Here is a 27,342-nt window from a genome sequence, read left to right as displayed (position 1 = left end):
TTCTCCAAGGCGTAGAAAAAAGTGTCTATGGATTACAAAAAAATTAAAGAATGGAAAAAATTAGACAACTCTCAGTCACTTCACATTAGACTGGTGCACACCGTAACATTTTAGCGCCATTTCCTCTTCACTCCAAGAAATCAATGGAAAACTCTTTTCTATTTTCAAGGAGGCACATATTTTGGACAAAATTAGGAGGAGATTATTGTGGTTTTAAATATTTTAAACCTGGTTGAAAATACGAAAAGACACTAACTTTAGTCACCAACATCAATAACTTAGAATATTCAGAATAGTAGAGATATCCAAATCCAAACTCTTTGAAAATGTCCATTAATTTTTTATGTTAATGATTCATAAAGTTGTCAAATTAAATATTTTTAGGTTTTCTATAGTTCTATGCACAGTATAACCTTCACCTCTCTTGAAACCAGCTAATTTTCCAATATATATATTATGGAAACAAAACTTTTTAATAGGATTTCTTCATAGCACATCTCCCCCCCTCCCTGCTCCCACACACACACTTTCTTATTGATGCTACTGGTTATTAGATTATATCTGGAAATGAAAGGACACCTCTGGCAGTGGGGATAGAATTTTAAAATCGAGTTAGATATATCATGCATAGGATTGAGCAGCAGAAGTATGGCTTTTAAAATGGAACTGTTGCACAAGAAGCATGTCTGATGTATTATTCTGAATATTTTCCAATATTGAATTACAGAGTTTGAGGGAGTCTAACTTTCTTATCTGTTAACCCTACTCTTTTAGAAGGCTAGAAGGACATATCATTGAGCTGTTCCTGGGGTGTCATTTTGAATTCTGGCATTCAGCCTACTCCAAGGAGCCTGAATGTTCTGGTCTCCTAAGCATGCACTGTAAACTCTGCAAAAAGTAGAAGAGGCATAGCACTCAGGGTGGCTGGAGCAGACACACTCAATACCAGAATTCAGAGAGAGGTCTCCTAGGAAAATAATAGAAGGACTAGCAAGAGCACTTCTCTCCTCATTTGGTTGCCTTGGATGGCACTCAGGAGTGCATTGAAACTATTGCAGGACTTGCTGTGAGTAAAAGGAAAGCCACTGGAAAAAAGTGCCAGTGCCCAAATCCTTGTCTGGCCTGCCATCACTCATGCAGAATGGGAGTGACTGTTGTTCCCCTTAAATCTGCTTATCACCTCATGAAATCCTATTAAAAAGTTCTGTTTCCAGAGTACCTTGGATAATTGGCTGCTTTCAAAAGAGATGGAGTTATACAATCCAAGATCATTTGGGATTTTGATTGCTGCTAATTTACTAACAGGTATATTCAGATAGCATGAAGTAAATCAATAACACAATGTATAACATTTAAATCTCACATATACTCTCAAAAGCAAAATGCTTTTAGTGGAAATTTTTCATGTATTTGGGTTATTAAGTCAAGAGCAATCATCTAAATAATAATTGTCTGATTGTGACAATATAAAAATTATTTCTATGACATTAATATTTTCTTGAACTCCTTTTACTCCCAAAGCTGTTCCAATACAAACTGGGTCCATCATTGGTATATCTGGTAAGGTTAATGGGAAAAGATTCCATGTCATTTATGATGCTTTGAATTTGTTGAGTGAACTTCTTTACTTTTAAAATATAAAATATGATAATAGAAACAATACAAATAGTAGCTCAAACATAAACCACAACAAACAAGAGAATATTAAAAATACCTTTCCAAACATACACACACTCAAAGCAACTAGATATGTATAGCCTAAAAAAAAAGAAGGATTAGGAGTGACATGACACCTGTCTTCCAGTACTTGAGAAACTGTCACAGAGAAAATGAGGTTAACTTAGCCTCTAAAGCAGCAGTCACCAACTGCTGGTGGTCCGCGAGAAAATTTTAGTGGTCCGTGGAGAAATCTTTGTATTGGGGTGGCACATGCAATAGGCAAAAAGGAGTGCAGCCCTCTCTGTCAGGAATGAAATAATGGTGCTGTTGCTGCGGCGGAGGAGGGGTGGCGCAAGTGGGCAAAGCAGCGATTGCGATGGCTGAAAGCTGTGGGAGCAAAGCACTACTTGCACTTGCGCAGCATCAGCATTCCACCTCAGTATATTTGCCCAGCCGGTGGCGTAAAGTAGCCCTTGTCTCCTGCCGCTTGGGACTCAGAGTGGTAAATGGCATCTGGTCTGGGGAGCAGCCGGATTTTGCTCTCCAATGCAGATTTATTTATTTATTTATTTATTTATTTATTTAGATTTTTATACCGCCCTTCTCCCGAAGGACTCAGGGCAGTTTACAGCCAGATAAAACAGAACAAGAATAAATACAAGATAAAATAATATTTAAAAAACTTATTAAATTGGCCCAAATTAAAATATAATTAAAACAGTAAAAACCCAATTAAAAACTAAAATCCTATGCCAGTCCTGCGTGAATAAATAGATATGTCTTCAGCTCGCGGCGAAAGGTTCGAAGATCGGGAAGTTGGTGGAGTCCTGGGGGAAGTTCATTTCAGAGGGTGGGAGCTCCCACAGAGAAGGCCCTTCCCCTGGGGGTCGCCAGCCGACATTGCTTGGCGGACGGCACCCTAAGGAGTCCCTCTCTGTGAGAACGCACGGGTTGGTGGGAGGCAATCGGTGGCAGTAGGCGGTCCCGTAAATAACCCGGCCCTACGCCATGGAGCGCTTTAAAGGTAGTAACCAACACCTTGAAGTGCACCCGAAAGACCACAGGTAGCCAGTGCAGCCTGCGCAGAAGTGGTGTCACATGGGAGCCATGAACGGCTCCCTCTATCACCCGCGCAGCTGCATTCTGGACCAACTGGAGCCTCCGGGTACTCTTCAAGGGGAGCCCCATGTAGAGAGCATTGCAGTAATCCAAGCGAGAGGTAACAAGAGCATGAGTGACCGTGGATAGGGCATCCCGGTCAAGGAAGGGGCGCAACTGGCAAATCAGGCGGACCTGATAAAAAGCTCTCCTGGAGACGGCTGTCAGGTGATCTTCAAAAGACAGCCGCCCATCCAGGAGAACGCCCAAGTTGCGCACCCTTTCCATTGGGGCCAGTGACTCGCCCCCAACAGTCAGCTGCAGCTGCAGCTGACTGTACCGGGGTGCCGGCATCCACAGCCACTCCGTCTTGGAGGGATTGAGCTTGAGCCTGTTTCTCCCCATCCAGACCCGTACGGCTTCTAGACACCGGGACAGTACTTCGATAGCTTCGTTGGGGTGTCCTGGGGTGGAAAAGTACATCAGCGTACAGTTGGTACCTCACCCAGATGCCAGATTGGCCCCCTGCAAGCTCTTGTCTCCCAAACAGCACTCACTGAAGCAGCATGGGAAACTTCAGCTGGGCTCCTCAAGAGATGAGAGCTTGTAGGGGGCCGATCTGGCAACGACCAGATGCTGTTTACCACTCTGAGTCCCAAGCGGCAGGAGACGAGGGCTGCTTTGCGCCACCGACTGAGCAAATATACCGAGGCAGAATGCTGATGCCATGCAAAATGAAATAGAGAAAAAGAGACAGAATGAAAGAGAGAATGAGAATGAGAAAGAGAATGAGAGAGAAAGAGAATCAGAGAGTGAGAGAGAGAATGAGAGACAGAGAATGAAAGAGAGAGAATGAGAGAGAGAATGAGAGAGACATAATGAAAGAGAATCAGAGAGAGAGAATCAGAATGAGAGGGGGGAGAGAGAGAGAGAAAATGAGAGAGGGGAGAGAGAGAGAGAGATGAGAGAGAATGAGAGAAAGAGTGGGAAAGAGAGAGAAAGAGATGAGATAGAATGAGAGAAAGAGGGGGAGAGAGGGGGGAAGAGAGAGAGAAAGAAAGAGAGATGAGAGACTGAGACAGAATGTGTGGGAGAGAGAGAGAAAGAGAGAGGGGAGAGAGAGAGACAGAGAAAGAGAGAGGAAGAGTGCCTGAAGAACCCCATCCCATCACTGGGAGTCCAGGCGCTCTGGATTCGTATTAGTGGTCCGCGGGATTTAAAATTATGAACTTGGTGGTCCCTGAGGTCCAAAAGGTTGGGGACCCCTGCTCTAAAGCATCACAGGGCAGGAGAAGAATATTAAAGAAAGATCCAACCTAAAACTAAGGAGAAATTTCCTCACAATGAGAACAATTAATCAATGGAACAGTTTGCCTCCAGAAATTGTGGGTGCTTCATCAGTTTGTACAAGGAAGAGATTGGACAACCGTTTGTCCAGAATGGCCTAGGGCAGTGATGGCTAACCTTTTCTGGACTGAGTGCCCAAAGCGCACACACGCAAATGTGCATGCCCACACTCGAATCCCCAAAATGCAATGCGTGTGCAGCCCTCGCACATGCTCCCTGGCCCCCATGCATTGTTTACGGAGTTTAGAGGATGTCAGTGTTCTTCTGTTTATAAGGGCTTCATGTGGTCAGTAGGTCTTGTGATGGTGAAGTCATGTCAGATGAGGGTCCCATCAGGTCACAGTATTGTGATGGGTCTGATGTGGGTGTGATCATCGGCCACACTACCACCATCATGCTCATGAGTTCATCAAGGCCTGACACTCCACAAACAATTCCATCAACAGACACATTGACCTACAAACCCCTCAGAATCCAAATCAATCACACAACCAACCAGAGACAGCACCGACCCTCAACCAATCCAGGTAAGCCCCTCTAACCAGCACTTCACCTCCCAATGACCCTCACCTGATGTAACCTCCCCATCACAATACCCATCACAAGATTCACTGGTGACTCACACCTGACCCATCATAAGACCCATCATAAGACCCTGACCTGATGGGAGCCTGATCTGACCTTACCTGACATCACAAGACCTACTGACCACACAAAGCCCTTATAAACAAAAGAACACTGACAATCCATAAACTCTGCTGAAGATGTTATGTAGTCCGGTAATGGAATGTTTGGAAACCAATACACAATCTTGGAAAATGAACCTTCGTCCTCATCCTACACCTGAGCTTCAAATATTTGACATTATTGCAAACTATATATGTATATTTGTTTGGGCAGTTTTTCTCCTTTGCCTTCCTTTCTCCTTTCAGAGTTTACTCAATTTGTAAAAAAATGATGTACAAATGACCTGTACTACAATTGGGACTGGAACATTTGTCACTAAGCAGCATGGTCATTAAGTTGTGCCAGACTTTATATATATTTTTGCTATGGTCATTAAGCAAATCATATGGTTATTAAGAAATTTTGGTTTCTTCCATTGACATTGTCAAAGCACCCAGAAAGGTCTTTGGTCATCACATGGATCATGCTGATTGGTCATTACATGATTCATGCTGGTTGTCAAGAACCCAAATGTTGATTCTATGACCACAGGAATGCTGCAACAGTTCTAAGTGTGACAGCTAGTCCTAAGTCATTTTTTCAGTGCCATCATACTTTAAACAGTTGTGAAATGAATGGTTGTAAAGACTACCTGTATAGTACATTATTTTCAGGTTTCTTGAAAATCAGAACTAAAGAGAAGAGGTAATGCTTGGTGGATTGGAGGACAGAGCTTTAGGAATGTTAGTGAAACAAGTTAGGGGAAAGAACTGCAGATCAGGAAGGTTGATCTGATTGGTATCTCAGAGATGCAACCTGAGAAATGTGAAGCTGAGCACCTGGAAAGGACAAGCGGAGGAAAGAGGAGACTTCTATAAACAGGTATATTTTTCTTGACCCCTTGATTCTTATCTTCACTATAAGATTGACCTTTTTTTTGCCAAAGATCCCTAAAAAGGAGGTGGCCAAGGAACAAGGTCTATTTAGTGCAGGGGTGTCAAACGTGTGATGACACATCATCACGTGACATATCACAACTTTTTCCCCTTCACAAAATTAGGGGTGGGTGTGGCCAGCACATGATGCATCCAGCCCGTAGATCCACGAATTTGACACTATTAGTTTAGTGGGTCAGTTCAATGCCGTTATTTGTATGCCATGAATATTAATTATCAGAGTGTACTCTAATGAGTTAGGGAGAGAGAGAGAGAGAAAAAAATGGAAAGTAATTAACGTAACTGAAATGGTGACAGGGATATCCATTTGATTCAGTTTGGAGTTAGTTGTAGGCCACTTGCAAGCATTCTAGAAAAATTTGTTTATTAGGGAACTTTGTGCATCTCCAATTTTACAATAATTATACTGTCCTCACTACACGTTAGTCTGTGTGCAGCTCGACATGCATTTAAACCCACCTATCCTCCAATAAAACAGACTGTGTGCATAGATCTGAATGTTTTAAATACAAGCAATTTAAATCTCACCAGTGATGCTCTGCGTGTGGGATGTGGGTTTATCCTTGGATGACTATGTGCCACAGATTAAGATGGGTTCTTTTTGCTTCTACCTTCTTCAAATGCTAAAGAAAATGGAGTCTGCCTTCCCAGCGTGCATTTGTTTTGAGAGTGCAGGCTGATGGGTAAGGGAGTGGGGTCAGCTTCAAACAATATACTTGGTATTTGTCTCTCTGGCCACTAGATAGAGCTAGAGAGCAACAACAGTATATAAAGTTATATGCTGGAGCATGACAATAATACTGTAGTTTGTTAGGTTTTTGCATTATATGAACAAATGGCAAGAGTTCTTATTCTTCTTGTTCTTCACTTCCAGGCTTGTGGTTGGCATTGGTGGGCTCCTCCTTCTCTGTGCCCTTGTTTCTGTTTGTGTAAGATGCTGCTGCTTTAATTGCCATCCAGGAGAAGATGCTCGTCCTCAATCATATGAAGTTACAGTTATTGCTTTTGATCATGACAGCACCCTTCAAAGCACCATCACCTGTGAGTGGAAAGACAATTTAGTCATCCTGAAGGTTGAAAACAATTATGAAAGATGCCAGTCAGAAAAGTCTTGCCAAACTAGTGTGCAGGACATCCCAACTTTTTAAGATAAATGAGCACCTTTGAAATCCTGAGAGATGTCATGAATATTTTTAATTAAATGCTTCCTGGGGCTGACAATTTAGATAATGACAAGTTATAAAACACTTTTTAATGAATATGACTAAAACCAAAACCCTTTCTTAAGAACTACAGTAAAAATATATTTCGGAGAAAATAAATTGATTAGTTCTGCAACTGCAATATGGAAATGGTCCCAAATGTTTCTAAAAGACAAAATGTGCCTTTATCACACACAATTAATTATAAACATCTCAATTACATTAATACAAATAGTTAAATCATAATGTGTCATATGTAATTAATTACTCCATTATATCTTTCTAGTATATACATTTTGATATCATGATAAAATGTTGGCTAGCCCAATTACCGTATTTTTCAGACTATAAGATGCACTCCCCCCGCAAGTGGGTAGAAATGTCTGTGCATCTTATAAAGCGAATATTGCGGTGGCGGGGGGGGGAGAATGGGATTGGTGTGGTGCCAATCAGCTGTTCTATCACCGCCTATTGCCACTGCCTATTTGGGCAGTTGCGAACGGACCATGGCAAATGGGACACAGCAAATGGGTCTTGGCGAATAGGTGGTAGCGAATGAGCCGGGGTGGCAGTGGCAAATGGCCACAGCAGTGGTGAATGGGTTACGATGAATGGGCCGCAGTGGCAAACAGGCCATGGCAGCAAACGGGCTGCAGCGGCGAACAGGCCAGATGAATATCAGATGGATGCTGGAGGCAGAGACAGATTTTTTTTCTTGTTTTCCTCTTCTAAAGCATCTTATAGTCCAGAGTGTCTAATAGTCCAAAAAATACACTTAAGTTTTATTGAACAACCTCTCTGTTCTTCAGACATAAATAAACATTATATACAAAGCACTAAAAAGGATGATCCTTTTAAATTAAGCTGTTGGATTGAATTTCCAATCACAGTCAGAATCACTGAATTTAATAAGCACTTTTGAATAACTTTCAAAGCACATGAAGAGCTTCAACTAGCTTAATAGAATCTCAAATCTCATTTTATCTTTTGAAAACCTACCAAGAAGCTGAGGCAGTGGTGCCTTAACACAATCAGAGTAGGAAGAGACCTTGGGAGGTCTTCTAGTCCAATTCCCTCCTCAAGCAGGAGACCCTATACCATTCTAGACAAATGATTGTCCAATCTCTTCTTAAAACCTCTAGTGATGGAGCATCCACAACATCTGGAGGCATGGTGTTCCACTGATTAATTGTTCTTACTGCCAGGAAATTTCTCTTTAGTTTTAGGTTGGATCTCCTCTTGATAAGTTTCCATCCATTACTTCTTGTCCTATCTTCAGGTGCTTGGGAGAATAGGTTGATGCCTTCTTCTTTGTGATTTGTTGTTGTTAGTTGCGAAGTCGTGTCCAACCCATTGCGACCCTATGGACAATGTTCCTCCAGGCCTTTCTGTCCTCTACCATTCTCTGGAGTCCATCACACCTACTGCTTCAGTGATTCCATCCAGCCACCTCATTCTCTATCGTCCCCTTCTTTTGCCCTCAATCTTTCCCAGCATTAGGCTCTTCTCCAGTGAGTCCTTCCTTCTCATTAGCTGGCCAAAATATTTTTTTTTAATTTGAATTTATATCCGCCCTTCTCCGAAGACTCACATTGACTTACATTAGTCTCATCCATTTGTATATTATATACAATAGTCTATATATATTATATACAATATATATACAATATATTATATACAATATATTATATGACAATAGTCTCATCCATTTGTATATTATATACAAAGTCAACTTTTATTGCCCCCAACAATCTGGGTCCTCATTTTACCTACCTTATAAAGGATGGAAGGCTGAGTCAACCTTGGGTCTGGTGGGACTTGAACTTGCAGTAATTGCAAGCAGCTGTGTTAATAACAGACTGCATTAGTCTGTAGAGCCACCAGAGGCCCTTATTTCAGTTTCATCTTCAGGATCTGGCCTCTAGGACTAACTTGTTTGCAGTTCAAAAGGCTCTCAGGAGTCTTCTCTAGCACCAGAGTTCAAAGGCCTCAATTCTTTGGTGCTCAACCTTTCTTATGGTCCAACTTTCCCAGCCATACATTGCAACTGGTAAAACTATAGTCTTGACTATACACACTTTTGTTGGCAGGGTGATGTCTTTGCTTTTTAGTACGTTGTCTAGACTTGCCATAGCTTTCCTCCCCAGATCTTGGAGTCCAGGAAAATAAAATCTGTCACTATCTCCATTTCTTCCCCATCTATCTGCCAGGAATTGAGAGGATGGGGTGTCATGACCTTAGTTTTCTTAATGTTGAGTTTCAAGCCAACTTTTGCACTCTCCTCCTTCACCCGCATCAAGAGAGTCTTTAGTTTCTCTTCACTTTCTGCCATTAGAGTGGTATCATCTGCATATCTGAGGTTGTTGATATTTTTCCCGGCAATCTTAATTCCAACTTTTGATTCATCCAGCCCCGCCTTTCTCATGATGTGCTCTGCATATAAGTTAAATAGGCAGGGCAGGACTTCCTGCGGAGGTGCCAGAGCGAAGTGGATGAGGGTGCATTTTAAGGCTCCCGAAAGCCCAACTAATTCCTGAAAAGAGCCCTTTTAAGGGCATTCCCAAACCTGGAGGATTTGGGAAATTAAAGGGGAAGGCTTTGTTCTTCGGATGAGACATTAGCGTCCAGGAGAACAAAAGCTGAACTTCTTAAATCGGCAGGAAAAAATCTGTCTTTAGGGCAGATCGAGAGCAATGGCGGCCGCACAGTGACGAAGTGAAAAAGGATCTCAGCATCGGCAGTAGTGAAGGATTGGTGAAAGTAAAAGTGAGAATTCTTACCAAAGAAACCAGGAACGAGAGAGTCGCAGAGGGCAAAGAGAGCGGCGGCTGGGAAGGAGAGCATTCAGCAGGAATGAACAAAGGCAACAAAGTAACAGAAGGTACGGAAGGAGCAATTAACAAGAAGATACAAAGTAATAAACTGTAAAAACTGGAGCTGAGTTAAAGATCTAAGTGCACCACGAGAAAGAAAAACAGCTAAGATGCAACAAACGAAGGATTTAAACTTTAAAATAAGGAGTTCCCATATTTAAACTGGTGGACTTGGCAGTTTTGATGGATTTAGTGGAACAAAAGGGGGTAAATTTGGAAGAGATCAATAGATCAATAGTGGACAATTGTGGGTTAATATCTACTAATATCTACTGAGAAGAAGAAAGAGTGGACTGGAATAAGAGGGATAAAAAGATTAAAAAAAGAAACAATTATAAGAGAGAGACTGGAAGGACATAAATACTGTGTACTGGACTTGAACGTGACTAAGCTTGAATGGACGATCTGATGCAATAGGGAGTGGAAAGAAGAAGAAGAAGAAAGCTAAAAAGAGAACTTTAAAAAAAAATCTGGTTGGAATACATATTGATAAAAATTATTATCTGAGGGGCAAAAAACTATTTGTTTTGTTGATAATATCTGAAAAGGAGAGGTTATAAAAGATATAGAAACTTAACTTTAAGGAGTTGTTTGGATAACTTTGAAAGGATTAAAGAGGAGGATAATATCTTGATTATTCAATAATATATAATAATAATTACAGTGAAAATATTTGAATTAAGTGATTATCAATTCATTGATTAGCAAATCTGAAGGGGGGAAAAATGTAGGGGAGAAACTGTTAAAGAGTATCTGAAGCTTGATCTGTGTGGTGATAATTAAATAATTTAAAGGAATTTATATATATAGGAATTAGTGGTAAGAAGTAAATATTAAGTAGTAGAAAATTATCACTTTTTATGATATTGTGGAAAAAAATTACTAGAAATTTAATAATGTCAACCACATCAATAGTAACAAGAACAGGACAAAAGCTCATCTCTAACATCTACAGCATCTCCCACAACTCATCGGTCAAACCAAAATATGTCAGAGAAAGAAAAAGATAAAACAGAATCAACAATGCAGAGTATGCAAAATACACTCCAAATCATTCAAGAGACACTGATGAAATTCCAAGAAAAAGTGGCAAACAACCAGGAAGAGGCTAGGAAATACCACCAAGAAATCAAAAATGAGATAGAAGAAGTAAAGAAAGATTTGAAAAATATGAAGGAAAAAATGGAAAATATGCAATATACAGTTGCAGAAAATGAGCAAAAAGTTATAAAAATAGAAACCAAAGTGGACCAACTAGACCTTAAGGTAGAAATGGTGGAGCAGAAGACATTACAATCAAATAAAGAACTAATGGATACAATCGCCTTTTTGGAAATGGAGAAGGCATCATTTTTCCTACGCTTCCAGAATGTTGGAGGAGAAAAAGAGGAAGACCGGGGGGGGGGGGGGAAATGGCTGAAATCATAGCAGACATAATACAGAGAGATAAGTCAGAAATAAGAGGTACCATCAGGGGTGAAATGCTACAGGATCGGACCGGATCGGGCGAGTAGGTAGCGGAGACTGGTTCTGGTTCGGCGATCTGGTGGCAATCGCTGGCTGGCCACGGCCCTGAACCAGTCCACGGCCCGCAGTCCAGCCTTCGCAAGCTGGACACTGGAACACCGGGAAGGCAGCTCGCCACCTGCTCGCCGTTAGGTCAGGAGCCGGGGCCCATTCCCCGACGCCCCAGAGCTGCCGCCTGCCCCAACCGGGTCAGGGAATGCACCATTCCCCGACTCCGGGCTTTCCTCAGAGCCGCCACCCGCTCTTCCTTCACCCACTTGCTGCCCGCTCGCCGCCTGTTCGCCCTTCGCCTTTGGTCAGGACCCAGGGATACCTCATTTCCCTGAGACCTCAGAGCCACCCCCTGTTCGCCACCTGCCTCAACCGGGTGGGGAATGCACCATTCCCCGACACCAGCCTTGTCCCGGAGCCGCCACCCGCTTTTCCTTCACCACACTGCATATATTTACTTTCTTCCAGCGGCTGGCTGCCAGGAAAGGCAAGCATCCAAAAGTTACTGGTCCCTCTCCTTGAATATGCTGCCACCATTGCTGCTTATTCCATGCACCAGCTGCGTAAGCACACACCGTTTATTTCATTTATTTATCAGCGGCAGGTTAGGTGTGCACTTGCGCAGCCGGCGCATAGAACAAGGCGGCATATTCAAGGAGAGCAACTCCGGTAACTTTTGAATGCTTGCCTTTCCTGGCACCCAGCCGCTGGAGGAAAGTAAGTATATGCCGCGTGGTGATGGAAGAGCAGGCGGTGGCTCCGGGACAAGGCTGGTGTCAGGGAATGGTGCATTCCCCGACCCGGTTGAGGAGGCGGCGAGCAGAGGGCAACTCCGGGGCCTCAGGGAATGGGGCATCCCTGGGCCCCGGCCCCTGACCAAAGGCGAAGGGCGAGCAGGTGGCCAGTGGGCGGTGAATGGGCAGCAGCTCCGGAGAAAGGCCGGAGCTGGGGAATGGTGCATTCCCCGACCCCATTAAGGCAGGTGGCGGCTCCGGGGCCTAGGGGAATGGTGCATCCCTGGGCCCCGGCCCCCAACCCAAGGTGAAGGGAGAACAGGTGGCGAGTGGGTGGCAAGTGGGCAGAGAGGCTGCAGCTGCAGGCATCTCGCAAAAAGGGAAAAGGCAAAATAGAAATCAATTTTTTTCCCTACTGGGTTCTGTGGGTGTGGCTTGGTAGGGGGGGGGTTGTGACTGAGTGGGCATGGCTGTGAGTGACATTGAGTTGGCCACACCCCTCAGTCACAGGACATACCCACCCACCAAGCCACACCCACAGAACAGGTAGCAAAAATTTTAGATTTCACCCCTGGGTACCATAGATGAAACCTATCACGTTCACAATAATTATATAAGAAGACATCGTTTAGCACGAGAAGTGCATATAAGATTTACAAAAAAAATAATGAGAGATGAAATTTATAAAAAAATCAAGAGAAGAGACTGTAACCTATAAAGGAAAAGAAATTATAGTATTAAAACAAATCCCACGTAGAATTCGAGAGCAAAGACAGCAATACCACTTCCTAACATCACGTCTTACAAAATATTTATTTATTATATTTATTTATTTTGTCACAACAATATATATAAGTATCGTACAGAAAAGATTATATAGTGTATAAACATATGTAAGAGTAAATATTAGGAGGAATAAGCATATATATATATATAAGAAGGAGAAAAAGAAAAACAATAGGACAGGAACGGTAGGCATATTTGTGCTCTTATACATGCCCCTTATGGTCCTCTTAGGAATGGGGTGAGGTCAATAGTAGAAAGCTTTTGGTTAAAGCTTTTGGGATTATGGGAAGAGACCACAGAGTCAGGTAAAGTATTCCAAGCACTGATGATTCTGTTACAGAAGTCATATTTTCTGCAATCTAGATTAAAGCAGTTAACATTAAGTTTAAATCTATTGGTTGCTCTTGTATTATTGCAATTAAAGCTGCAGTAATCTTTAACAGGAAGGACATTACAATAGATGATTCTATGAGTTAAACTTAGGTCTTGTCGAAGGCGACGGAGTTCCAAGTTTTCTAAGCCTAGGATTTCAAGTCTGGTGGGATAAGGTATTTTGTTGTTTTCAGAGGAATGAAGAACTCTTCTTGTAAAATATTTCTGGACACGCTCAATTGTATTGATGTCAGATATGTGGTGAGGGTTCCAGACAGGCAAGCTGTATTCTAAAATTGGTCTAGCAAATGTTTTATATGCTCTGGTTAGTAGTGTAGTGTTTTTGGAAAAGAAGCTAGGCAAGATTAGGTTTACAACTCTTAAAGCCTTTTTTGCAATGTAGTTGCAGTGGGCTTTGGCACTTAGATCATTTGATATGAAAACTCCAAGGTCTTTAACAGGGTGGGGGTCATCTGCAAGGTAATGTCCATCAAGTATAAAATAATATAAAGTAATATAAAGTAATGTTTAGGTGGCTTATCCCTGAAGGTATCTTAATCACATGGCAAGATAAGAAGTTTAAAGTAGACTCGATAAGGAAAGCTCAAGAATTTTATAAAAATTACTTGGAGGAAGAACAAGAAAGTAAGGACGAATCAGAAAGTAGAAGCCAGGAGGACGACTTACAGGAGGAATTAGAGAGAGAGAGAGTTAAGGAGAACCCAAGAAAAAGAACGAGAAGAAAGAGAAGGAGCAAGAAACAAAAGAAACAAAAAACCGAGAAACAAACACAGTAAGAGATGGAAGAGACATTATCCCTATTTTCAGTGAATATCAATGGTTTAAATGCACAGAAAAAGAGAACACAAGTATTTACAAAATTAAAAAAAATAGATATAGATGTGATATGTCTGCAAGAGGTACATATAAAAAAAGGATTCCAAAAATTATTGGAAAACAAGAAACTAGGAAGATTATATGTATCATTATCACAACAGAAAAAAAGAGGAATAGCAGTGTACATAAAAGAAAAAATAAACGCAGAATTAGCGTATGCAGATGGTGAGGGGAGAACTTTAATGATAAAATTAGACATGGAATATAAACAAATATTACCAGTAGTTGTATATGCTCCAAATAAAAATCAACAGGAATATTACAAAAAATTGCATGATACAATAATAGAACAAGAAAATTAAGGATATAAAGGCCTTTTGGATAAAAATTTGGTGGATTTTACAAAATGTTTTGAAAAAGAAGATAAAGTTCCTGCCGCAATTTTTTCTGTTGGAAATTATTACAGACTGTACAGTAATTGAGACTAAATTGATTTTAAATCTAATAACAGCAGCAAGATTACTAATAGGACAGTATTGGAAGAAAAAAGAAGTACCTACAATAGAAGAATGGATATTGAAAGTTGCCAACTTGGCTGAGATGGCGAAAATATCAGCCTTTTTGAAAGACAATATGCAAGAAAGATACTTAAAGGAATGGAAGAAATGGATTGACTATATTCAAAGTAGATATCAGACTAAGAGTTATCAGACTGCTTTTGAATGATTATGATGTATTATTTTTTATTGTTTTCGGGGGAAGTTAGGAACTGATGAGAATTGTAGGGGTATAATTAAGTTGGGACGAAATTTTTTTAGCATATGTTTGTTTTATTTTTAACTATACCTTGTGCTCGTTCCGGGAAGTCGGGGGTGGGGGGAGGGGGGGTTGTGAAGGGAGGGGGGAGGGGGGGAAAGGGGGGGAATTTTCTGTAAAACTTTTTGAATAAAAAAATAATAAAATAAAATTATAGAACAAGAAATTGAAAATCTATGCATAATAGGCGACCTTAATGCTGTAGTTGACAGTAGAAGAGATTATTACAGTAATAAGAAAAATAAAAAAAGAAAGAAATATTACCCAAAGAATTTTTCAATATGGCATCAGAACTAAGGTTAAGAGATGTATGGAGAGAAATACACAAGGAAGAAAAGCAATATACGTATTATTCCCATCCCCATCAATCGTGGTCCAGGATAGATATGGCCTGGATGACAACACAGAAACAGAAAAAATAGAAATAGGAACAAATGAATGGGCTGACCATAATCCAATAATCATGTATTAGAAAGGATAAAAAAGATATAAAAGATGGACCTTAAACCAAAATATATGTAAAGAGAAAGAATATAAGAAATTTCTGGAAAAAGAGCTAGAGATTTTCTTAAGTATAAATAAAAAAGAAGATACGTTGATTCAAAATCTCTGGGACACATTAAAAGCATTTGTTAGAGGGGTGACAATTGCATATATGACCAAAAAAAAAAAGGAAAGAGAAAAGGTCCCAACAAAATAAATTACAAGAGCTCAAAAAAGCAGAAGACTTGCAAAAAAACCCCACAAAATAAAAAAATAAAAGAGGAAAGGAGAATAATTAAACAAATTAAATCTGATAACTCAAGAGGAAGTGGCAATGAAAATAAAGATGGCCAAACAAAATTATTTTGAGCATGCAAACAAAGTGAGTAGATGGTTAGCATATAAATTAAAAAAAGAAAAAGAGAAAAAAACGATCCAATATTTGAAAGATGAGGAAGGGGAAATCCAAAGCAAAAGAGAAGATAAACGAATAGTACACACTTTCTTTTCGAAACTATACACACAGGAAGAAACGACAGAAGCAGAAATCCAAAAATACTTTGAGGAAAAAATGTATGCAAATTGACAAAAGAAGAGAAAGAAATATTAAACCGACCAATCTCTGAAACAGAATTCGGAATTGCAATAAAAAGACAAAAAAACAGTAAAACGCCGGGCCCAGATGGAATACCAATATAGGAGTATTCAAAAACAAATAGGAGAATTAATGTTGGAAATATTTAACGAAACATTACATTATACAAATATACCCCAAACATGGACAGAAGCTTTAATTACACTTTATACCTAATGAAGATTCAGATCAGCAATCAATACAAAACTATAGGCCCATCTCTTTACTGAATTCCGATTATAAAATATACATGTCAATTATTGTGGAAAGGTTAAAAACAATTTTAGATAAATATATACACCCGGATCAAAATAGTTTTCTTTCTGGTCGACAAATTAAAAATAATACCCGGACCATAATCGATATATTAGAGTATTATGAAGTACACCCAGAGAAAAAAGTTTCACTGGTTTTCCTTGATGCCTGAAAAGCTTTCGATAATTTGAATTGGAGATTTATGATACAACAAATTTAAAGAATGGAATTCGCATCCAAATTTGAAAAAATGACTGAAAAAGTATATTCAAAGAAAACTGCAAGAGTAATTATTAACCAAGATACAACAGATAAATTTGAAATAACAAAAGGTGTAAAAGCGCTCCATGGCTTAGGGCCGGGTTATCTGCGGGACTGCCTATTGCTACCGATTGCCTCCCACCGACCTGTGCGCTCTCACAGAGAGGAACTCCTCAGGGTGCCGTCCGCCAAGCAATGTCAGCTGGCGGCCCCCAGGGGAAGGGCCTTCTCTGTGGGAGCCCCTACCCTCTGGAATGAACTTCCCACAGGACTTCGCCAACTTCCTGACCTTCGAACCTTTCGCCGCAAGCTGAAAACATATTTGTTCATTCGCGCAGGACTGGCATAGGATTTTAGATTTTTATATAGTTTTAATTTTAATGGGTTTTATTGTTTTAAACTTATCTTAATCTGGGCCAAATTGAATAAGTTTTTCAAACAGTATTTTATCTTGTATTTATATTGTTGCTCTGTTTTATCTGGCTGTAAACCGCCCTGAGTCCTTCGGGAGAAGGGCGGTATAAAAATCTAATAAATAAATAAATAAATAAATAAATAAATAAATAAATAAAACAGGGGTGTTCACTCTCCTCACTTCTCTTTATACTATCATTGGAGCCACTCTTAAAAAAATTAGGGAAGATCGGGAGATAAAAGGATTGAAAATAAAAAATGAGTACAAATTGCAAGCTTTTGCTGATGATATGGTTTTTATTATTGAGGAACCCTTAAAATCAGGCCCCAAATTGATAAAAAAATAGAAGAATTTGGCATAGTAGCAGGTTTAAAAATTAATAGGAAGAAATTTAACTTATTAACGAAAAACCTTACAAAAAAACAGGAGATAGAATTAGAAAATAACATGAACATTCAGATAACCAAAAAAAAATCTAGGGATTTGGTTAACAGCAAGAGGCTCCTCAATTAAGAAAGATAATTATGATAAATTAATACAGCAAATTGGGAAAGATTTGGAAAATTGGAAAAACTTACGAATTTCATGGATGGGAAGAGTGGCAGCAATAAAAATTAATATCTTGCCCAAAATTCTGTTCCTCTTCCAGGTTATACCAATAAGAATAGAAAAAAGTTTTTTTGATTCATTAAACAGATTGACCTCAAAATTTATATGGCAAGGACGAAAACCTAGGATCAGATTGAAAACATTACAGGATACTAAGGATAGAGGAGGAGTAGCCCTACCAGACTGGGAAATTTATTATCAAGCAGCATGCCTGACATGGTTAAAAGAATGGATGGATCTGGGAAACAAAAGAATCTTAACAATAGAAGGCCACGACTTACAGGTAGGATGGCATACATTCTTGTGGGGTGAAAAATACAAAACCCACGGGTATTTTAAAAGACATATAATTAGAAATTCATTACTATTAATTTGGAATAAAATCAAAAAACAACATTATATGAATATACCATTTTGGGCCTCCCCCAATGAAATACTAATACATCCAAATTTAATAGATGGGACTAAAATAATTAGATATAAGGATATATTAAATGAATTGGGAAAATTAAAAACGAGACAAGAATTGGAACAAGATCTGAATAGACAAGTTGAATGGTGGACATATCTCCAGATCAGATCAAAATATTTAGAAGACTCTAAAACTAATCAGATTCAATTGGAACAAAATGAATTAGATAAAATAATATATGGGAAGGACCAAAAATTAATTAGTAAAACATAGAATTTCTTATTACGGTATAAAATAAAAGAGGAAATAGTGAAAGATACCATGATTAAATGGGCAAGAAACTTTAACCATACACTAGAATTAGAGAAGTGGGAAAAGATGTGGAGAACAAACATGAAATTGACAATATTGACAGCATACAAGGAAAACCAGATGAAAATGTTCCATAGATGGCATCTCCCACCAGCCAGAATAGCAAAGATGTTCCCCAATAACTCACCAGAGTGTTGGAAATGCAAGAACAATTACGGAACATATTATCATCTCTGGTGGACCTGCCCAGTGGCGAAACAATTCTGGACCAAAATTAAAAAGTGGTTACAGGAAATAATACAGAAACCAATAAACAATGAACAATTTTTATTAGGGATTCCAACAGAAAATTATACAAACGATACACAATATTTAATACTCCATATATTGACAGCAGCACGTATAGCCTATGCCCAAAATTGGAAGAATGAAAATCCACCAACAGAGTAAGAACTAATTAAAAAAATATTAAAATGTGCAGAGATGGACAAACGTACAAAACAAATTAAAGAGAAAGAGAATATAGAATATTATAAGGTCTGGAGCAAATGGTATGAATGGTTAGAAAATAGAAATGGTAGATAAATAAAAGTAGAGTAAGATAGAACTAAAATATGTCTAAATAATAGGAAAGGACTGTCTTGAATAGCTGATAAACAGTGATATCTACATAAATGTTGTATGTTTTGTCTTTCATTTTAATGTGTTTTAAAAATAAAAAACTTTAAAAAATAAATAAATAGGCAGGGCAATAGTATACAGCCTTGCCGTCCCAATTTTGAACCAATCAGTGGTTCTGTGTCCAGTTCTCACTGTTGCTTCTTGATCTACATACAGGTTTCTTAAGAGACAAATAAAATGGTCTGATACTCCCATATCTTTAAGAACTTGCCACAGTTTGTTGTGATCCACACAATCAAAGGCTTTAGCATAGTCAATGAAACAGAATATGTTTTTCTGGAACTCCCTAGCTTTTTCCATGATCCAGTGTATGTTGGCAATTTGATCTCTAGTTCCTCTGCCTCTTTGAAATCCTGCCTGTACTTCTGGTAGTTCTCGATCCACATACTGCTGGAGCCTAACTTGTAGGATTTTAAGCATAACCTTACTAGCATGTGAAATGAGTGCAATGGTGCGATAGTTTGAACATTCTTTGGCATTGCCTTTCTTTGGAATTGGAATGTAAACTGACCTTTTCCAATTCTGTGGCCTCAGTTGAGTTTTCCAAATTCGCTGGCAAATTGAATGTAGCCCTTTTACTGCTTGTCTTTTAAGATTTTGAATAGCTCAGCTGGAATACTGTCACCTCCACTAGCTCTGTTGTTGCTCAGCCTTTCTAAGGCCCATTTGACTTTGAATTTCAAGCTGTCTGGCTCGAGGTCAGCGGCCACCCCACCGTGGTTATCAGGGATATAAGGCTCGTTCTTGTATGTTCTTCTGTGTAAATTTGCTACCTCTTCTTAATCTCTTCTGCCTCTGTTAGGTCCCTGCCATTTTGGTCCTTTATCATGCCCATCTTTGCATGAAACAAAGCAAATATCTCCCAATTTTCTTGAAGAAATCTCTGGTCCTTTCTATTCTATTGTTTTCTATTTCTTTGCACTGTTCATTTAAGAATGCATTCATACCTCTTTTAGCTATTCTCTGGAACTCTGCATTCAATTGGGTGTATCTTTTTCTTTCTCCCTTGTCTTTCGCTTCCCTTCTTTCCTCAGCTATTTGCAAAACTTCCTCAGACAGCCATTTTGCTTTCTTGCATTTCTTTTTCTTTGGGATGATTTTAGTTGCTACCTCTAGTACAATGTTTATTTTATTTTTATTTATTTATTTTTTGTCACAACATCATACAAAAAGATTATATAGTATATACACATATAAACATATATAGGAAGAAGAAAAGAAAAACAATAGGACAGGAACGGTAGGCACGTTTGTGCGCTTATGCACGCCCCTTATGGTCCTCTTAGGAATGGGGTGAGGTCAATAGTAGAAAGTTTTTGGTTAAAGCTATTAGGATTATGGGAAGAGACCACAGAGTCAGGTAAAGTATTCCAAGCACTGATGATTCTGTTGCAGAAGTCATATTTTCTGCAATCTAGATTAAAGCGGTTTACATTAAGTTTAAATCTATTGGTTGCCCTTGTATTATTGCAATTAAAGCTGAAGTAGTCTTTGACAGGAAGGACATTACAATAGATGATTCTGTGAGTTAAACTTAGGTCTTGTCGAAGGCGACGGAGTTCCAAGTTTTCTAAGCCTAGGATTTCAAGTCTGGTGGGATAAGGTTGTTTTTGTTGTTTTCAGAGGAATGGAGAACTCTTCTTGTAAAATATTTCTGGACACGTTCAATTGTATTGATGTCAGAGATGTGGTGAGGGTTCCAAACAGGTGAGCTGTATTCTAGAATTGGTCTAGCAAATGTTTTATATGCTCTGGTTAGTAGTGTGGTGTTTTTGGAAAAGAAGCTACGCAAAATTAGGTTTACAACTCTTAGAGCTTTTTTTGCTATGTAGTTGCAGTGGGCTTTGGCACTTAGATCATTTGACATGAAAACTCCAAGGTCTTTAACGGGATGGGGGTCGTCTGTAAGGTAATGTCCATCTAGTATGTACTTAGTTTTAGAGTTCTTTTTTCCTATATGTAAGACTGAGCATTTGCTGGTTGAAATTTGGAGCTGCCAATTTTGTAGACCAAGCGTTAGATGGTCAAGGTCGTTTTGAATGATAGAAGTGTTGTCTGTGGTGTTAAATAGTTTGACATCGTCAGCAAAGAGAACACAATTACTTGAGATATGGTCACAAAGATCATTAATGTATAGAATAAAGAGTGTTGGTCCAAGGACGCTGCCTTGAGGAACGCCACTCTTGACAGGAACAGGATTTGATAAAGCATTGCCAATTTTGACCACTTGTTGTCTGTTAGACAGAAAAGCAGATATCCATTTGTGGAGGGGTCCTGAGATGCCATAGGATGTTAGTTTAAGGAGAAGTTTATCGTGTACTACTGAGTCAAAAGCTTTGCAGAAGTCTATGTAGATTGCATCTATTGATTTGCCTTGATCTAGATTTGAAGTCCATATGTTTTTGCAGTGGAGAAGTTGTAAGTTACATGATAACTTTTTCCTGAAACCAAATTGTTTGTTGGAGAGTAGGTTGTTAGTTTCTAAGTGTGAGGTAATGGATTGATTGATGATAGATTCCATGACTTTGCAGGTGACGCAGCAAAGGGAGATCGGTCTGTAGTTGCAAACCTCCGTCCATAGTTCTTCAGGCACTCTGTCTATCAGATCTAATTCCTTAAATCTATTTGTCACCTCTACTGTATATTCATAAGGGATATGATTTAGTTCATACCTGAGCGGCCTAGTGCTTTTCCCTACTTTCTTCAATTTAAGCCTAAATTTTGCAGGGAGAAGCTCATGATCTGAGCAGCAGTCAGCTTTTGGTCTTGTTTTTACTGACTGTATAGAGCAGGGGTGTCCAAACTTGGTCCCTTTAAGATTTTTGGACTTCAACTCCCAGAGTCCCTCAGCCAGCAAAGCTGGCTGAGGAACTCTGGGAGTTGAAGTCCAAAAGTCTTAAAGGGACCAAGTTTGAACACCCCTGGTATAGAGCTTTTCCATCTTTGGCTGCAGAGCTCATAGTCAATCTGATTTCTGTGTTGACCATCTGGTGATGTCCATGTGTAGAGTTATCTCTTGGGTTATTGGAAAAGAATGTTTCCTATGACCATCGTATTATCTTGATAGAATTCTATCAGCCTGTGCCCTGCTTCATTTTGTACTCCAAATTTGCCTTTTATTCCGGTTATCTTTTGGCTTCCTACTTTAGCATTCCAATCCCCCATGATGATAAGGACATCATTTTTTGGTGTTAATTCTATAAGGTGCTGTAGGGCTTCAAAGAAACAATCAATTTCATCCTCTTCAACATCAGTGGTTGGGGCATAGACTTGGACTACTGTGATGTTTGAATGGTTTGCCTTGGATTCGAACTGAAATCATTCTGTCATTTTGGGGATTGTATACCAGTATTGCTTCCTATTCTTTTATTGATTATGAAGGCTACTCCATTTCTTCTGAGGGATTCTTGCCCACAGTAGTATAACTGATGGTCATCTGAATTAAATTCACCCATTCCTGTCCATTTTAGTTTGCTGATTCCTAAGATGTCGATGTTCAGTCTTGTCATCTCTTGTTTGACCACGTTCAACTTGCCTTGATTCATGAATCTTACATTCCAGGTTCCTATGGAGAAAAATTATTTACAGCATCGGACTTTCCTTTCACCACCAGATACATCCACAGCTGAGCGTCGTTTCAGCTTTGGCCCAGTCGCTTCATTCTTTCTGGTGCTACTAGTACTAGCCTATACTCTTCCCCAGTAGCATATTGGACACTTTCCGACCTGAGGGGCTCATCTTCCGGCATCATATCTTTTTTCCTTTTTGCACTGTCCATGGGGTTTTCATGGCAAAGATACTGGAGTGAGTTGCCATTTCCTTCTCCAGTGGATTATGTTTTGTCAGAACTCTCTGCTATGACCTGTTGTCTTGGGTATCTCTGCATGGCATAGCTCATAAGCATCATTGAGCTATACAAGCCCCTTTGCCACGACAAAGCAGTAATCCATGAAAGGGATCATTTTGTCATTTTGTTGAGAAATAAGTCCAGTATAGCTGACCCTCTAGTTCCCTACTCTACTTTTTGAGTGAAAAGTTGTCTGCTAGGTTAATCAGGAACCTCTTTGATATTTCACTAGGTGCAGATTTTCTCTACCAGTTGATGTTAGGGTAAAGTCCCCCATTACTACTGTGGTGTTGCACACCTTAGCTTTTCTGCACACCTTAGCTAACTGAGTAGTAAAATGTTCATCTATTTCTTCTACAGGTAATCTTCAACTTATGACCACAATTGAGCCCAAAATTTCTGTTACTAAATCAGAAATTTGTTAAGTGAGTTTTGCCCCATTTTACGACTTTTCTTGCCACATTTGTTAAGTGAATCGCTGCAGTTGTTAAATTAGTAACATGGTTATTAAATGAATATAGTTTTCCCATTAACTTTGCTTGTCAGAAGATTTCAAAAGATGGTCACATGACCCTGGGACACTGCAACCATAATAAATTTGAGTCAATTGTCAAGCATTCAAATGTAAATCACGAGACCATGGGAATGCTGCAACAGTCTTAAGTGTGAAAAATGGTCATAAGTCATTTTTTTCAATGCCGTTGTAACTTCAAATGATCAGTAAACAAACTGTTGTAAATTGAGGACTATCTGTATTTGAGTAGTCTGCAGAATATACCAGAATAACAGATCTTCTTTTCCAACCCCTTGCTCAAGCAGGAACCTTTATATCATTTCAGACAAATGGTTGTCCAATCTCTTCTTAAAAACTTTCAGTGTTGGAGCATCCACATCTTCTGGAGGCAAGTCGTTCCACTGATTAATTCTTCTGTCAGGAAATGCCTCCTTAATTCCAGATTGGTTCTCTCCTTGAATAATTTCCATTTATTGCTTCCCATCCTGCCTTCAGTGCTTTGGAGAATAGGTTGAGTCTTTTTTCTTTTTGGCAGCCCCTTAGATATTGGAATATTGCTATCATATCAACCCCTAGTTGTTCTGTTCATTAAACTAGACATATTCAATTCCTGTAACAATTTTATCCTCTAGTTCCCTAATTATATTTGTTGCTCTTCTCTGCACTCTTTCTAGAGTCTCAACATCTTTTTTATATCATAGCAACCTAAACTGGATTCAATATCCCAAGTATGGTCTTACCAAGGTAATATAAAATGGGTAACATTTCACATGATCTGGATTCTATCCATCTATTAATGAGCCTAAGATTGTGTTGGCTTTTTTGGCAGGTGCAGCATACTGCTGGCTCATATTTAAATGTTTATCCACAAGGAGTCCAAAATCCCTTTTGTACTACTGTTGAGCCACATACTATGTATTCTAAACCTGTGCATTGGTTTTTCTTGCCTAAATGTAAAACCTTATTTTTCTCTACATTGAATTTCATTTTGTTAGATAGGTCCCAGTGTTCAAGTCTGTCAACCTTTCTGTATCTTAAGGCCTATCTTCTGGGAGTGTTGGCAATGTCTTTCCTTCTTCCTTTTATATTAATCCAAATGCATTAGATATCACATCTGCTCTCGAGCCGAGGGAAACCACTGTGCCTCAGATAGCTGGGTGTGAATCCCTCTACGTGAAGTGGGGTCGTAGGACTCAGGTGGGCTTGTTGATCACGTACCTGGCTCCTTGCTGCGTGACTACAGCCCTGCCTGAGCTGTTGGAGTTGCTGGCCGGGTTGGCAGTTGAAACCCCCAGACTGTTGGTCATGGGGGATTTCAATTTGCCATCAGCCGGCGTAGCATCTTCGGCAGCTCAGGAGTTCATGGCTTCCATGACGGCCATCGACCTGATTCAGTTAATTGACGGCCCTACCCACGTCGGGGGAGGCACCCTAGACCTGATTTTTATCTCTGGCCAGTGGTCTAATGATCTGGTTTTAAATGATTTAGTTGTTGAACCTTTGTCATGGTCAGATCATTTTCTCCTTTGTCTAGACTTTCTGACCGCTACCCACCACCGCAGGGAGACGGAACCAATGCACTGGTTCCGTCCCAGGCGCCTGATGGACCCGGAGAGGTTCCTGACAGAGCTTGGGCCGTTTCCCGAGCACCTGGCCCACGACTCGACTGAAGAACTAGTTGCGGCCTGGGAACGGGCCGCGGCTGGAGCTTTGGACCGTGTCGTGCCTTTGCGGCCTCTGACACGGCGTCGGTCTCAACCAGCTCCTTGGTTCTCCGAGGAGCTGAGGGAGATGAAGCGCCGGAGAAGACGCCTAGAGAGTGCCTGGAGATCCAGCCGCTCTGAGGCTGACCGGACACTAGTTAGGTCCTATAGTAGGACCTACCTAGTGGCAATGAGGGTTGCGAAGCGTTCCTATGTTTCCTCCCTCATTGCGTCGGCAGATAACCGCCCGGCCGCCCTGATTCGGGTGACCTGCTCGCTCCTTCAACAGGAGGGGCGGGAGGACCCCCTACAAGGGCGTGCCGAGGAGTTTAACGGTTATCTATACGACAAAATCGTTCAGCTTCGGGACGGATTGGATCAAAATTGGGTAGATCCAGGCGAGGTTTCTGAGGCCCGTCTTGTTGAGGTGGTTTGGGATGACTTTGATCCCGTGACTCCCGAGGACATGGACAGGTTGCTGGGTAGGCTGAACGCCACCACATGTTTACTGGATCCGTGCCCCTCCTGGTTAGTATTGGCTACTCAGGAGGTGATACGAGGCTGGCTCCAGGGGATTACAAATGCTTCTCTGCGGGAGGGGGTCTTTCCCGCGGCCTTGAAAGAGGCGGTGGTGAGACCCCTCCTCAAGAAGCCTTCCCTGGACCCAGCTGTTTTAAGGGACTACCGGCCAGTCTCCAATCTTCGCTTCACGGCGAAGGTTGTAGAGAGTGTGGTGGCATGTCAGCTACCCCAGTACCTGGATGAAGCTGTCTATCTAGACCCGTTCCAGTCCGGCTTCCGGCCCGGATACAGTACGGAGACAGCTTTGGTCGCACTGGTGGATGATCTCTGGAGGGCCAGGGATAGGGGTTATTCCTCTGCCCTGGTCCTATTAGACCTCTCAGCGGCTTTTGATACCATCGACCATGGTATCCTGCTGCGCCGGTTGGAGGGGTTGGGAGTGGGAGGCACCGTTTATCGGTGGTTCTCCTCCTACCTCTCTGACCGGATGCAGACGGTGTTGACAGGGGGCAGATCGACCCAAGGTGCCTCATGTGTGGGGTGCCGCGGGGTTCGATTCTCTCACCCTCCTGTTCAACATCTATATGAAGCCGCTGGGTGAGATCATCAGTGGCTTTGGGGTGAGATACCAACTGTACGCTGATGATACCCAGCTGTACTTTTCCACCCCGGGCCACCCCAGTGAAGCTGTCGAAGTGCTGTCCCGGTGTCTGGAAGTCGTACGGGTCTGGATGGGGAGGAACAGGCTCAAACTTAATCCCTCCAAGACGGAGTGGCTGTGGATGCCGGCACCTCGGTACAGTCAGCTGCAGATGCGGCTGTCTGTCGGGGGTGAATCATTGGCCCCGATGGAGAAGGTACGCAACTTGGGCGTGCTCCTGGATGGTCGGTTGTCCTTTGAAGACCATTTGGCGACCGTCTCCAGGAGAGCATTTTATCAGGTTCGCCTGATCCGCCAGTTGCGTCCCTTCCTGGACCGGGATGCCTTATGCACAGTCACTCATGCTCTCGTTACCTCCCGCCTGGACTACTGCAATGCTCTCTACATGGGGCTCCCCTTGAAGAGCACCCAGAGACTTCAGCTAGTTCAGAACGCGGCTGCGCGGGTTATTGAGAGAGCGGCTCGGAGCTCCCACATAACACCTATCCTGCGCAGACTGCACTGGCTACCTGTTGTTTTCCGAGTGCGCTTCAAGGTATTGGTTACCACCTTTAAAGCGCTCCATGGCTTAGGACCGGGCTATCTACGGGACCATCTACTGCCGGCCTCTATGTCCCATCGTCCGGTACGTTCCCACAGAGAGGTACTCCTCAGGGTGCCGTCAGCCAAACAGTGTCGACTGGCGGCCCCCAGGGGGAGGGCCTTCTCTGTGGGGCTCCGACCCTGTGGAACGAACTTCCCCTCGGACTTCGACAATTACCTGACCTTAGGACCTTTAGCATGAACTTAAAACTTATTTATTTCGTATGGCTGGACTAGCCTGATTTTTATCTTTATTGGATGGGTTTTTAAAATTTTGTGATTTTATGGGGGAGTATGTTTTTTAACATTTGGGCATTTAAATTAGTTTTTTAAGGGATGTTTTTAATTATTGTATGTATTTGTATTTTATCTGCCTGTTCACCGCCCTGAGTCCTTCGGGAGAAGGGCGGTATACAAAGTAAAATAATATTATTATTATTATTATTATTATTATTATTATTATTATTATTATTATTATTATTATTATTATTATTATTATTATTATTATTATTATTATTATTCATGTACTAGAACTTCAAGTTTATCCTGTTTGTACCTTACACTTTCTGCTTTAGTATATAGGCATC

General features: G+C 40.8%; 1 protein-coding gene across 3 annotated transcripts in view; it reads left to right on the top strand.

Annotated features, from left to right (window-relative positions):
• TMEM52B (transmembrane protein 52B) overlaps positions 1–27,342 on the top strand; it is a 126,264-nt gene that overhangs the window by 75,343 nt on the left and 23,579 nt on the right. For 2 of the 3 annotated variants that reach the window (XM_058166803.1, XM_058166804.1), the window contains 2 exons: positions 1,522–1,560; positions 6,601–6,767. In XM_058166803.1, the coding sequence (XP_058022786.1) occupies positions 1,522–1,560; positions 6,601–6,767 (206 nt within the window). The remainder of the gene's footprint in view (positions 1–1,521; positions 1,561–6,600; positions 6,768–27,342) is intronic. The other variant, XM_058166805.1, reaches the window with a different exon arrangement.

This window comes from Ahaetulla prasina, chromosome 2 (assembly GCF_028640845.1).
Source record: "Ahaetulla prasina isolate Xishuangbanna chromosome 2, ASM2864084v1, whole genome shotgun sequence".
Classification (NCBI taxonomy): domain Eukaryota; kingdom Metazoa; phylum Chordata; class Lepidosauria; order Squamata; family Colubridae; genus Ahaetulla; species Ahaetulla prasina.
The sequence above is the reverse complement of the archived record's forward strand: the minus strand, read 5'-3'. Positions and strand labels throughout refer to the sequence as shown.